The following is a 14589-nucleotide window of genomic DNA, read 5'->3' as shown; positions in this document are numbered from 1 at the left end:
AAAAGTACGCTTAGACAGTACGAATCAAGGTTATAGACATGTGACGTCATGTTAGTATTTCCCCTGTAAAGGAAGTAGTTTCATCTCTAAGACCGGGATAAACTGAATATCTTTCATGCTATTATACATCACAAGTATCAATATTATAAATTATTAAAAAAATTTAATTACCTAAGCGGGAATCGAACCCAAGACCAATAAATTACGAAACGAATGCTCTCACAACTACCCTAAGACTGCTCTATTAAGTTAACAGGAAAAACACTCGTGTATGTAGCAAATTGTACACGTTTATGATTCCAATGTCTTAATAACGACGAAACACAGTGGTTTCGGTCATGTTAAAATATGTTAAAATACTATAGTCCAGAGAATTTACCGAAATTATCTCCGTAACTTCTCTATTTTCTACACGGTTATATTCGATTTAGTTATTTCCAATAAGATTGAACGACAGGGACACGGACACAAATACATCGAAAACATTTAAAATTTCAAAGGTTCTCCCACTGGGAATCGAACCCGGGACCCCAGAACTGAACTATCTGATGGGTGGGGTACCTGGTTTGTTCCCAAGGCAAGTAAGGTTGAGGTGGATAACATAGTGCTCGTGGGTTTTCTCTGGACACTCGTTTCCTCCCACTTGCTCATTCCACCAATTCGTCCATAATTCACTTGCTTTAATCATGGTCTCCTTTAATCTAACAGGCATAATCGTGGGACATTAAACCCAAAGATTTCATTTTCAAACGGTTAACCGAAACCAAACCGAACCGAAAAATCATTGTATTTTCTACTGCTCATTAATGTTTTCTCGCAAAAATAGATAGAGAAAATAACAGTTAACCGGGTTTTGGAACACGTCTAGTAGCTAGACTGTAGTTTGTTTTTATTGTTTCGTTAAATCAACTGCCGTTATATAGTGCAAATTTGGAGATAAAGTCCCTATAGCCCATTATATTAATGTGAAAGTTGGCATTCTTATTGAAAAATGTCTGAATCTTTCAAATTTTAACAGTGAATGGGTTGTTGTTTAGCCCCTCTTTTGGGCGGCGTAAGCACAAAAGTTCGTTTTCCTTATATGAGATTCAATGTTAAATTTTTAAAAGTTATCTCCAATGATTACTGGTTAAGATTTTGGGGCACATGAGTATTATTTATTACAAAATGCAACAACGCTCATTCGCAATGCTAGTATAGTCGTCTCGAACATGATTTTGGGTAAGGCTCCCCTTTTGGGAGGCAAGGGGTGTGAAAAGGTGGACGGTGGAGTGTTACCAAAATTCCAAATTGTATTTTGGGAACGCGGGCAAGCATCAGCTTAATGACAAAAGTCTCCGAATAACGCTCCTTGCATGTGAAAGTGATTAATATGGGGCTACAGCTCCTCTTCTAAAAATCACCATAAACAGTTTTAGCAGAGACTACCAGAAGGTATTTTTTGATCAATTGATGTGATATTCGGTGTTACTGTAGTAGAAAGGCATGTGTATTTTATTATAGGGTGTTATTTGGTAACGCAACGCTTTTGGGGAGCACAGGGGGCGTAACGTATGATAGTGAATCTTTGTATGAATGATTGGATTCACATGAAGATTTATATCCAGTGTTTCTTCCAGACATGTTTTTGGGGGCCACTGCCCCCCGGAGCTCTGAAAGTGTCCCCCCCCGGAGAAGACCAAAATAATACGTCTATAATATAATAATAAATAGAATAGTATCAGCAGTGCCTCTCCGGAACATTGTTTCTGAAAGAAACTGTTTATATCCATATAAATCTTTATACGAGGATCATTCAATAAGTAAAGAGACAGTCTATATTTTTAACACTAATCAATTTTTTTTTTTTTTTTGTTTCAGGGGTGTTAGCTGGCAACCTTGGGATATGCTCTGATCTGCTGTTTCGTAATTTTATGTCAACATAACTTCAAAAATATCAATTCATCATGGCAAGTCCTCTAGAAGATTGCAGCTTAGAAGAACAGCGCTCAGTCATTAGGTTTTTAGTCGCAGGTGTAAAATCAAGTGAATTTTTTTCTCGAATGTTGAGACAGTACGGTAACAGTTGTATGAACCGTGCGAATGTGTACAAGTGGGTTGATCGGTTTAAAAGTGGCCGAACAAGTGTAGGTGATGAACCCCGATGTGGACGTCCAGTGGAAGTTTCTGGTTCTTCGTTGGAATCGAGGATTGACGGACTTATTCGTGATAACAGAAGAATTACTGTTGAAATGATAGCTGAGGAAGTTCAAGTAAGAGTTGGAACTGTTCACAATGTCATTAGGAACATTTTAAAGTACAGAAAAACGTGTGCCAGATGGGTTCCCAGACAGCTTACTGACGCTCATAAAGAATCAAGGCTTTCCATTTGTCAAGTCTTAACACAACGAAGTTTGATTGAAGGAGATGCTTTTTTTTGAAAGAATAGTGACTTGCGACGAGGCCTGGATCCATCACTACGACCCTGAAACCAAAAGGCAGAGTATGGAGTGGAAACACACTAGCTCTCCAGTTCGCAAAAAATTCAAGGTTCAACCTTCCGCTGGTAAAGTACTGCTGACCATCTTTTGGGACTCACACGGTCCAATCTATTGCGATTTCCTTGAAGATCAGCGAACTATCAATAGCCTATACTATTCTGAGATGCTAGAACACAAAGTTAAACCAGCTATCAGGAGCAAACGCCGTGGACTCTTGTCAAAAGGAGCCATTCTTCAGCACGATAACGCCCGCCCTCATACAGCCCAGCTGACCCGAGATAAGCTTCAAGAATTGGGTTGGGAGGTCTTACCTCATCCTGCCTACAGCCCAGACCTCGCCCCATCTGATTTTTATCTGTTTGGACCACTCAAAGACGCCCTACGTGGAAAAAGATTTGCTAACAATGAGGAAGTTAAGGCAGCGGTGCAAAGGTGGCTTCGGGGTAAATCGAAAGATTTCTTCGCCAAGGGAATTAGGAAGCTGCAAGAAAAAGATGGGACAAATGCATAACTGTAAAGGGTGATTATATTGAAAAATAGCCTTAGTTTTGAAAGATTGAAATAAATCTTTATTGAGCTATAGCAATTTGTCTCTTTACTTATTGAATGCCCCTCGTATGAATCATTTTTAATTTACTGGATTTTCCGAATATGACAGCGAGAGTGGCTCGAGAGCCATGCGTGTTGGTTTTATGCTAGTGATCCCAGGGCGTTCGAACTTTGTCGATTTATTGATTGTTTCTCCTTCAGTTATACCAATTACCGCGTCGCCTCGGTTTCTGCTCGAACACTGCAATGCGCGCCATTTAAAACACGAGCCTTCTATCCGACATTTCATTTTTTTTTTTTTTTAACTTTTCTAAGTTTTCTTCCTTATGAAACTTCACGCTCCCGCACACAGTAATGGAACAGCTCTGCAACCTTGTATATTGCTGTCAACAATCGTCTTCTAAACTTCAGGACTATTTTATGATTGTAATTTTGAATATTTCTGCAGTATGAGTTGTTTTTCCTCTCATTTTTTTTTTTTGTTCTATTGTTTTACTTTTCAAGTTACACTCGCACGACTGAATGTGCTACCACAATTCATATAGCCCTATTTAATTATTATACTGTACCTTACACCTTTACTACTACACGCACAGTACTGGACTTCATTTTGCGAAAAGTGTAATATCTGAGCTTTTATCCGAGGTTAGTCATGTCCGCATTAGCTCACATAATCGCGACTTTACTGTACTTCTTTGCACATATTGCAGCGTTTAATTATAACACTTAAGGAACGTAATTTGTGGTGTAAGCAACCTAGCGGGTCAACGCGAGAGAAGCAGAATCACTCCATTTGATGCTTTCTTCTGATTACTATTAATCTATCTAAAATCTTGTTTTATACAGTATTATCAGCTCAATTTCTTGCTCTTCTCAAAAGAAAATAACTCTCTCAGGCCTACTACTACAACTCTGTGCTCCACGCTATATTTTACCGTGCTTTCACTTTAGACGTCTCATTATATTGTCCGCATGATATACTGTCATCTGTAGCTACTGAGGAGTTTCACTTGATGCAATAAAAAGTCTCATTTGCTCGTCCTATCTCGTTTGTATTCTTCCATGAGGACTTACTGGGGGGATTAATTACAATTAATTCACATGGCTTTACTCGATAGGTGGTGTAGAATTGATGTTTAAAAATTTTAGATTGTTACTTTAAGAAATTGTTTACAAACAAACATTTTCTTATCAAGACTATCCATGGCTTTGGATTGATTGTTTTAACAAAAGAAACACTGACCAAAGCTTTAAACCCACTGCATTTTAAATTATAATAAGTACGCAGTTTCTGATATCTAACATATTCTTCTTCAGACACTATCAAACAAACGAAAATACAGACATACAAAACATTTTCTTATATTTCTAAAATTTGGTGAGGTTTTCTACCAAATTTGCATAAAATGATAATAAAGAGATTTGCCCATAATATTGAAATATGCATTCTAAGGGGCTTTAGGGGGTTAACATTTTTGACAAGAATTTAATGTCTCACGAATCCCTGAATTTAGAGGTGAAACTTGCCGTATAGACTCACCAGTAAAAATTAAAAAAGATGTGCTTCAGTAGTTGAAGAGAACTCCGCTCCTAAAGGGAGAAAGGCCATCTTCACTGTAATATTCAAATTTAACTTTCTTTATTCAAGAAGTGCCGAATGTAAAAATCTGTTTAAGTTAGAGATGTGAAATTTGGCATACAGACTCTCAGTTAACAGTAATGAATTCTGTTTCAGCGCCTCAAAAAATTCCGCTCTCAAGCAGGTCATTTCCATACCTAAATTTACCTTTCTTTTCTTTATTCTGTAAGTTCTGAAGTAAGGATACGTTTAAGTTGCAGGTATTAAATTCGGTAAATAAACTCTCAATTTAAAATTATTACATAAGTGTAACCTTGTTTCTAAAAATTCCTCTCCTAAAGGTGGAAAAGTGGATCATTTTTAAAATATTTAAATTGCTCTTTTTTAAATGATCAATCAGAAGATTTACTCAAGGTGGGGTGTGAAATTCGATGTACAAATTTTTTAACTAAAAGTAAGGGAATACATGTTTCAGTGTTTTCGAGAATTTCGATCTTAAGAAAGGAGTGAACTTCTAGATTATTCAAATTTCTCTTCTTTCAATCAAAAAGTACCTAATATGAGGATTTGTTTAAGTTGGGCATATGCTCTTCCGTACACAATACGCTCATTAAGAATACGTGATTCAGCGTTTCAAAAATTTAGGATCTTAAGGGAAAAATAGAGGGAGGCAATTTCTACAATACTCAAAGTTCCGGTTGTATATTTATTATTCTTCCTGTGCTCAGAACGGACACTTCTGCTAGTATTGCTATAATGTAATGCCCATTTATTTTCTTCTATAATGATTTCCCAGTGTGGAGTAATAAAAATTACTTCGTAGGATGAATATGCTTCCACACTGCCTTCTGTTTAAATACAACTAGTTGAAATTATACAGGGTAAGTAACAGAAGATAAATTACACAAGGGTCATACACAACAATACGTTGTTGCTGCTACTCACAATGAGGATGATGAAACAAAAAATGTTCATTCATTAGAAAATTACAACGAATCACTTGGATACAATATTGAGAGAAAGACTACATTTCTACTTAATAAAAACAAGAAAAGCCTAGTTTCGAAACATTAGGAAACATAAAGCATTTAGTAATTTACCACTTAGTAATCACTTCAACTTAATATAACCCATTGATGAAACCTCATAAACTATTGGCTTTTTACTTCTCTAAAGTTATATATTAGGTTGGTGAAAATGAAATGTCAAGCAAAGTGCATCATTTCCAATGGAGGAAATGAGGGAGGAAGCAAACTATAATACCTGGTTAATCCAAATAGTCGCCATCTGCAACCACACACTTTTGTCATCGCCCAGCTGAACACTAGATTTGTCTGGAGTCTTCCATGTGAAGAAGTTTTAAACTGCACGTTGCACAGCCAGATCATCAGTGAGTCTCCCATCTCAAGGAATGCTCATACGTCGGAAGAAATGGTAGTCACTGGGAGTTACGTCAGGGGAATACGATGGAAGTTTCATACTGCAAGTTATGAAGAGTCTCCGCCGTACTTTGAGAGACATTTGCTCGAGCATTTCACGGAGTTTACCACTGCAATGATCCACATTGATAGTTTTGCCTCGACGGACAAAGACATGATGGATGAACCACAGCATGGATCAACCACCACACAGCAACATCCAAGGGTTTTGGGAACCGCCCTGGATGTCGATCAAGAGCCAACCGATTTATTGACCGTTTACGATTGGTCTAATCGGAAAATTACACACCTCTAAGTAGTGTCTTGTTGACTGATGTCATCATATGGAATCCCTGAGTCCCTATTTTCTCATCGTATCGATTGCATCGAGCTGCCGAATGACACTGATATAGTGTATGCACAACTCGCCTGCAATAGTAGGACAATATCAGAGTCTGCTTCCACCGTTTTCCTTACGAGTCAACAGAACAGACATTAGAGGTGCCGACGGGGTTCATTTTGTAATGTTGTATTACTCTGAAGAAATTTAACAAACCAACGACGAATGGTGTGTTAATTCGCACTTCTTCGCCTAAATGCCTCTTAATGTAATTTTGCTCCTTGTCGTGAAGAAAATCCCACTTAGAATTTGCAAAAATAATGCTCGAAATGACGTGCTCTCCACGGTGCACTTTCATACGACCTTGTTCAACAATGCACTGCTTCCGGACTGTCTGGGATCTCAGCCTATTTCTTGGACGTTTACAACGTTTGTGACGCTAGACGTGTGACATTTAGTCTGTATGTGTTATGTTACTGAGGCGAGTTTTCCACCAGTTGTCAAAGTGAATATTTAATTCACACCAACCTAATACAAACACAATATTTTATAAACGAGATGAACTTAAAATATACTTACCCAATCACAAACAATACTTACTTAATAATATACCCAATGAAGAACTTATAAAATATACTTAACCTAAGACGAACAATGCTTACTTAATAATACTATACTTACATCTTCTGAAAAATACTGTTCTATTATCTCGTAAGCTAATTTGTAAATTTCCCCGTTTTCATGATTTTGTAATGCTTCAATTTTGTCTAAACCTGAAATATACATTTATGAATTATCAAAAGTACATCAAGAGCAAAATGCAGCATACATTTTCTTACAAAAGACTCACCTTTAATACAAATATTTCCATAGAATATATGTGTGGTTTGGATCGAAAAGACTCGCGTAATGTATAATTAAAATAAACATTTCCATAATGAAATATGTTTTCCTAGATGTATATACTGTTCTATAAAGGATGCTGTTTTGAGGCAAGAATTTCCATGTCCAACTTCAGGTATCTTCGGGAAACAGTAAACCAAAGATGCTTGTTCGAACCTCCAAGCCAACTTTAGCAAACGGGAAAAAAATTTGGATGTTTTTTTTTCTTCTTTTAAAATAAGAGGGTATACTTAAATGGTATTAAATGTAGAAAAAAAGTAACATTGATTGAAATACTTAATGATAAAATACGGTATTTCGAAACTATATATTCACATGCTTGTTTCGTCATTTTGATTTGCATATGTACAAGAACATTTACGTATGTAAAAGAATATTTCCATACGTAAAAGAACATTTCCAATAAAAGGAAAGACAAGAACATAATTCTCGCATGCATGCATAGTAAAATAAAAGACAAAGGAGATAAAACTGCGTCTGCAATGGATATTAATGTCATTATTTTGGAAAATCAGTTATGTTTCGTTAGAAGGGGCTTCCCAGAGTAGTCATGTTAGCTCAATAGTAAATCGCAGGAGTTCAAATCCTAAGGTCGTGAGTTCGATTTCCGTTCGGGTCAATTCTTTTATATGATATTCTATTTTTCTCCATGCATGAAACAAGTAAAATAATTACATTAAAATCATCAGTTGTGTATATAAATTTATATAATCATTTGAAGACAATAAATAATTATGTTTAAAATATAACATCTGAGGTGTGTCATGTGTTCACAGAACGTCTATGTTATATGTGAATATTAAATACAAATTAAGAAAATCGTATAATAGCAAATTGATTCAGCACCAGAAATGGCGCGGGTCAGTGGATCGTGGGTCAACATGACGTGACCCACACCGACCCACTCTACTCAGTGCATTGTATTCAGCATCCACTGAACACTGGTGAATTTGTCTACGTTTTACTTTCATGGCCTCTATTTTTCTTCCTCTTTCCGAAAAAAAAAAAAACTTTAGGTTCTTTTGGATATTTATATTTTAATTGTATTAGAATAATAGGACTTACTACTTGGCTTTCGAGACACCCACCGCCTGTGTTTTTATAACAGCTAACTACTCGAAAAAAAATGTTTTTGAATCACCTGGAATATATGAATTATTATATTAAAGAATTGAAGATAATTATGTGTGCGTTATCATCACAGCCAAATGGCAAAGCCAAACGAAATGACTCTTCGTACATAGTTACGCCCCAATCCCAACTGGGGTGTTATTACTATATCACTTTCATTATAATACATATCCTATCCTAAGGAGGAAGTGGAGGGTCCTAATTGTTTTCGAAAACTTTAGTATCTCACAAGCCATTCAATTTAGGGAGCTGAAGTTCAGTATAACTCTTTATTTTAAAAAAAAAGTGTCCTAGCATTTTTAATTTTTTTTTTTTTATTATATGGGAAATAGCCAGTGGGTTGATATGAAAAAATAGTCGAAAACGATCGATATTAGTGTCAAACCAATAGTTTTCGTGTTCGCTGAGATGCCCAAGTGCAAATTTATCCTCGTTGGCATGTGGGGAAGGAGGGAGATAAAAATTAAATGTCCAAATTGATCGAGATAAGTATCGAATCCATAGTTTTCAGGGATTCTGAGATGATTAGTGACAAACCCGGAGCCGTTCAAGTTCATGAAAATGAAATGAAATCTTTAAGTAAGCTTTACGTCCCAAGTTATAACGGCTAGGCTAAAAGGGGCGGTGATGCTGAGAAATGAATGAAATGAAGAAAGTGGGAGGAAACGGGAAAACCCCTAGAAAACCCATGCACACAGTGTTTGTCCAACACGAAGCACAGTTGGCGCGAGCTGGGATCGAACCAAGAACCCATGCACAAGAGGTGAACGATCTACCACTGAGTCACCGCGACCCCAACGTTCATGTTTAGCTCCATCGGCATGGAAGGGGAAGGTCGGAGGGGAAAAGTAAAGCATTCAAATGGACTGAGATTAATGTCGAATCAATAGTTTGACATGGATAGTGACATTCCTGGATTCGTTCAAATTTACCCCCCCCCGTCATTTGGGGAGGGGGTATGAAGGTGCCCAAACTGACCTATATTATTGTCCAATTTATAGTTTTTGGAGTCCTTCAGAGAATAATGTCAATCCCGAATTTGTTTGTTTGGATTAGCTCTCATGCTGTTTCGTTTAATTTAGTTACTTCTTTGTCTTTAAAAATTATCACGATATTTGCATTCTATATTCTTCATCTCACAGGAAAGCACTTAAATGTAAATTATCTATCTATTATATATATATATATATATATATATATATATATATATAGTGAAACCTGTCTGCTGGCCACCACTGGTTCCACTGAAAAGAGGCCATCTTAGACAGGTGGGCAACTTACAGGAAATAAGTGTGATTTGTGTATTTTAAAAATAGGATTTCTAGTATTGCTTTGTTGTAGAATTTTAATAAAAATGGCACAACAGCTTCTTTTAAATAATGTGTACACAGTAATCATAATATACAGTACTAGAAAAAATTAGAGTATGTTTAATTAGCTATAAGCGTTTCGCTCGGAGCAAAAATGTTTTGAGAAAATCTTAACGGAATTCATAGCTCAAAACCTCCACTACCTTTCAACAAGCCGTCAGGTGCCAATAGCTGACAATTAAGAGCTTTAACCTTGAAAATATTCAGGAATTACTAAACTCCCCACTGATGAAAGGAGCCGATACAGCTAGTGGTTTTACCAAAACAGGCAGGGTAAACAAATACGTAGAACCATTTCCTGAAATCCTGTACGTGCTTCTTCTTAATCACTACAGGACAAGGTAGTGTTCTGGCCATTGACCTACGAGAACAATCGTGGGAATCCATGCTTCTTTGTCTCCAGTCATATCTGGCTCTCACATGGGAATACGAAAGAGTTTTAAAAAAGTAACAAAACGGTATTTTGAGTGGCCAAGATACGCAGGTAAATTTATCATTATTATCACAGGGTAAACATTGCTTCAATGCGGCCAACTTCCAAGATAGAAGGGTGGCAAACTTACAGAGTAATAAATAATGAATATCTTATGGGAAAATGCAGGTTCAAGACGAACCAGGCCAAGATAAGCAGGTGGCCAACTTAGGGAAGTGACCAAGTTAACAAGTTTTACTGTATATGCAGTACTGTGCTTTTTGTGGTTACAACGGATTATTTGTATTTACATTAATTTCAATCAGAAAAAAAAATTTCGGTTTACAAATATTTTGGTTTACAAACAGCATTACAACGGATTAAGGTTGTCACCCTTTATTCACTGTATATTAATTTTATTGAAATGCAGTTATATTTTTCCAGATTATCTAGTAATAGATGGTAGGAAGTTAGTATTTTTATCCAATGCAGAGTTCCTACTAATTTGTAGAAATGTATTTTCTTGATTTTTCACAATCTTTGGCAGGAAATTCTCTAACTTTCGTGACAGGTGAAAAATAATGCAGCATCTATGAACACAAACTACGCAAAAAGATTTAACAAGCCATTGTTCTGCCTCAGCGGTATCTCCTGTAATCTACAATATAAGTTTTACGGGCTCACTTTGACGATCCCTTGTAAGAAAACCATATAACTTATCTCTTACGTAACTCTCGTATATTTATACTTTTATAGACCTTGAAGCTATGTTTAAGTGCAATGTTTTGACACATACAGACGCAGACATCAAGAAAGAAAGAAACTAACTGATTTAATGCGAAAAGAGGGAAGAGAGCAGAACGTGTTTGTTAAAATTATATTTAAAAGTTAGAATTATATTCAAACGTAAGTAAGAAAATAGTTTAACGTCCCATGGTTATTCCCTTCATTGTAAAGGACAGGGATGATTATGTCCTTAAAAGTAAATGGTAGTGAAGGAAAAGCTTCGTGATTTCCCATCTGGAATCGCACCTGGGACTATGCACTGAAGATGCACGTGCTAGCCAGTAGACTAGCGGGAAGGGCTAGAATTAGATTAAAAGCCTCAAACAAATTCTCCATTTGTATGAAGATGTTTCGTCGTTTTCTAATCTGATACAAGTCATAGCGGGTCACGGGTCTGACTACTTCCAGGTTACGAAATTCTTAACCGTTTCAACGCTGCTTCCCAATATTTAGTATAATACAGCACTGGTTCCAACCCAGAGGCGGACTGGTCCATAAGGATACCCAGGAATTTTCGGGTGGGCCCTGCCCTCTGCAAAATCACTTAAGATATTACTCGATTAGGTATAATTCAAAACTCCGTTCTTGTTCATAGTAACCATTGCCGTAACTAACGGGCCTCCAGTGCTAGCGAAGGGGATGGGCACTAGGGAAAGGGGGCCCCTGCTCAACCCGTAGCTTTGTTTGTTGAAAAATGAATAAGACAAGAAAAAGTCTCAAAAATATATGTAAGTTTAACTCGAAATTGTAATCTCGTCCATAATTTTTGTACTCAATAATATGATGGGCAATCGATAACATATAAAGAGCACGGAGTTGTTGGGTGCGAGTGGTGGCGATAAATAATGGTCCCCTGAGCACAGCGGTGATGTCAGAAAACGGGCCTGAAGCCCCCAGAAAACGGACTCCGAAGTTTCGAGTTAGGGTCCCTTCTATTCACCAATGAAATATGTAGTCTTGGACGTGGAAAGTAGCAATGAAAATGTCATGTTCCCCTAAGCACAGCGGTGATGTAACAAATCGAACCCGGAGCCCGATGTTCTCCGATATCGGGCCCCGAAAGCATAGGATCGGGTCCCTTCTATTCACGAATGAATCACTGAGTTTTAGAACCTGGGTGGTTGAATTGCAAAGGGTCGGTTTCCCCTGAGCGCACTGGTGATATAAATTTGGCCCGGGGCCTGAAGCCCGAGAAATCAGGCCCCAAAGGATGTTCATGCAACTTTTTCCATGCTTTTTGCTCACAAAAGTAAATTTTCTTATTTTCCTGCCTGAATGTTATTCAACCAAAAGGGGCAGTGCAATATATAGTATTTGATATCGAATAGAAGAGACCTGAGCCCAAACATGTGGGGCCTGAATTCTTGGGTTTCGGGCCCAGGGGTCGATTTCTTACAATCACTGCTGCGCTCAGGGGATCCGGTTCTTCCAACGCCATAAATCGCGTTTCCAACTCCATGTCTATCAAGATTTCCTTACTGTAAGAAGATTTTCATGGCAATATTCTCTATGTTCTTATCCAAGAGTAATAAAGACATTACGAAGCTGTGGGAATTAACAGGACATTATAGATTGCGACAATTTCTTTTTATCGTATATGTAAAGTACACGGGAAATAGTGAACCCCAATGGAAACGCACCACTCCTTGTCTTGATTCTCGCCGATTTACGGGTATTCCAAAAGGTGCTTCGCAGGAGATATCTGAAACATGTACAGTTGAGCATGAAAATTTGAAATCTGCATTGTTGAATTTAGCTAAAATTTTTGAAAACTCCTGAAAACTCTGTCAGACTACTGTGATAAAGCAAATAATAAAGAATGTACTGACATACAACCCGACGTAGATGTTGCAGAATGAGACAGTTCTACTGAGTGTAGTGCCTCGGAGGGCGAAAGTGAACCTGAGGAATGCATTGCCTCTTTTCCAGAAAGCCAGTTTTATAAGATGGCTAACCAAAATTATCCGTGCAAGAAGTGTTACTTGTATTGCTACAGGTTGCTACTAAGATATAACATGCATGTTTTCACTTTCCAAGAAACAATGTTTACTGTAGGGGAGAGGGGGGACATTGGTACGAGGTAGATATTTTTCCACTGTGAAGAGGTAAATGGACAACAATTTGGTGTTGGCAACATTGGTGACAAACGAACATCGTGAGGCAGAGTTGATGGATGGACGCAGCTTTTCACTTATGTCTTTGTAGGCTTATACAGGGTGCGGCAGTCTCCACTTGAATTCAACAATTGATAGTGGGATGCTCTCAGGTTCGGGTGAGGTTTAACATATCTACTTACAAAATCAAAATTTGCGACAAAATATGGATGCTATCAGATAATTTTGTCTCAAATTCTAAATTTTCACATGTGACTGTATCTCTCTTTTATCATATATGCATCTCTCGTTCTCCAATGTCGTCAACTACGACATAAGATAACTTGGGAGCAAAACTTCAAATCATAAAAGTGCTATTCCAATGGGCTCACTCTCACTAAGCATTTGATTAAATGTGTGTGTTTTCACACTGAAAGAGGTGGGGGGGGGGGGCGTCGGTCTTCCTACCCTCCTGAAGTGACAATATTTATTCAGGCTCTGCAAATTCATTTCAGATCAAACGACTGAGAGAGTGTTTATTCCAAAAGCAACAGGATTGGACTTTCATTTATTGATGTACTTTATCTTCACGAATAGGATAAATATCAAGTAATATGTTTGCCATAAGAACTACAACTGAGATTCATTTCATTTTGGAGAAATGATGTTGACGGTAGTGGGAATTTCGTCCAAGTGTACGGGAATTTTCACTGCCAGGTGATTATGCCACCCACCTTCCTTTAAAGCTAATTCGGTTGCAATACTTCCCGGCAAATGCTTCGGACTCAACTGGTGGAACACTATTGCCGTAAATCTCCGTATGGGTGCACCATACAGAAGTATCCCTTACTGTACAGTTATGTTAATTTTGAACCTCGTTCAGAAGAGATCCATGAAGTAGAAAAGGTTAATGATCAAAATGTACATTTATTAACTTTTGGAGATTACCTTTGTTTAATCAACCATTAGGTGAACTTCAGAGACAAGATCCGAAATTAAGGCCGATTATAAATGATTTAGAACAAAAGAAGAAGGTTGAACCTTATTTATTACAGGGTAATGTATTATTGAAGTCTACGCATGGGAAAGTATATCGTAGTCTAACAGCTGTGACACCAGAATCATTACAATATTTGTTTATTAAATTCTTCCACAACGAATCAGTCGGTGGTGGCCATGCTGGCAGATCACGTACGTTTAGTAAATTAGCATCCTGGTCTACCTGTGACAGTATGTACCAGCAAATTAGCGATTACATACGCAGCTGAGAGATATGCCAGCATATAAATAATCGAAACCATCATTTGTACGGCAAATACTATGCTGAAAAGGATTCTTTTGCAAATAGTTGCTATCACGTCGATATTACTGGGCCATGGTTACCTAGTAATGGATATAAATATCACTTGGTCGTAACAGATGACTATAGTCGGTTCGTTATAATTGAACCGTTGAGAACTGTAACGTCAAAGATCGTATGTCAGAAGCTCGATAAGATCTTTTATATGTACACTCATGTCCAAAATTA

General features: G+C 37.4%; 1 protein-coding gene across 1 annotated transcript in view; it reads right to left on the bottom strand.

Annotated features, from left to right (window-relative positions):
- Positions 1-14589, bottom strand: part of Kap-alpha3 (karyopherin alpha3) — a 311578-nt gene that overhangs the window by 18579 nt on the left and 278410 nt on the right. The window contains exon 10 of the mRNA XM_081769270.1: positions 7048-7139. Within this exon, the coding sequence (XP_081625396.1) occupies positions 7048-7139 (92 nt within the window). The remainder of the gene's footprint in view (positions 1-7047; positions 7140-14589) is intronic.

Source organism: Thermobia domestica, chromosome 8 (assembly GCF_964235325.1).
Source record: "Thermobia domestica chromosome 8, izTheDome1.hap1.1, whole genome shotgun sequence".
NCBI classification, from domain to species: Eukaryota; Metazoa; Arthropoda; class Insecta; order Zygentoma; family Lepismatidae; genus Thermobia; species Thermobia domestica.
The sequence above is the reverse complement of the archived record's forward strand: the minus strand, read 5'-3'. Positions and strand labels throughout refer to the sequence as shown.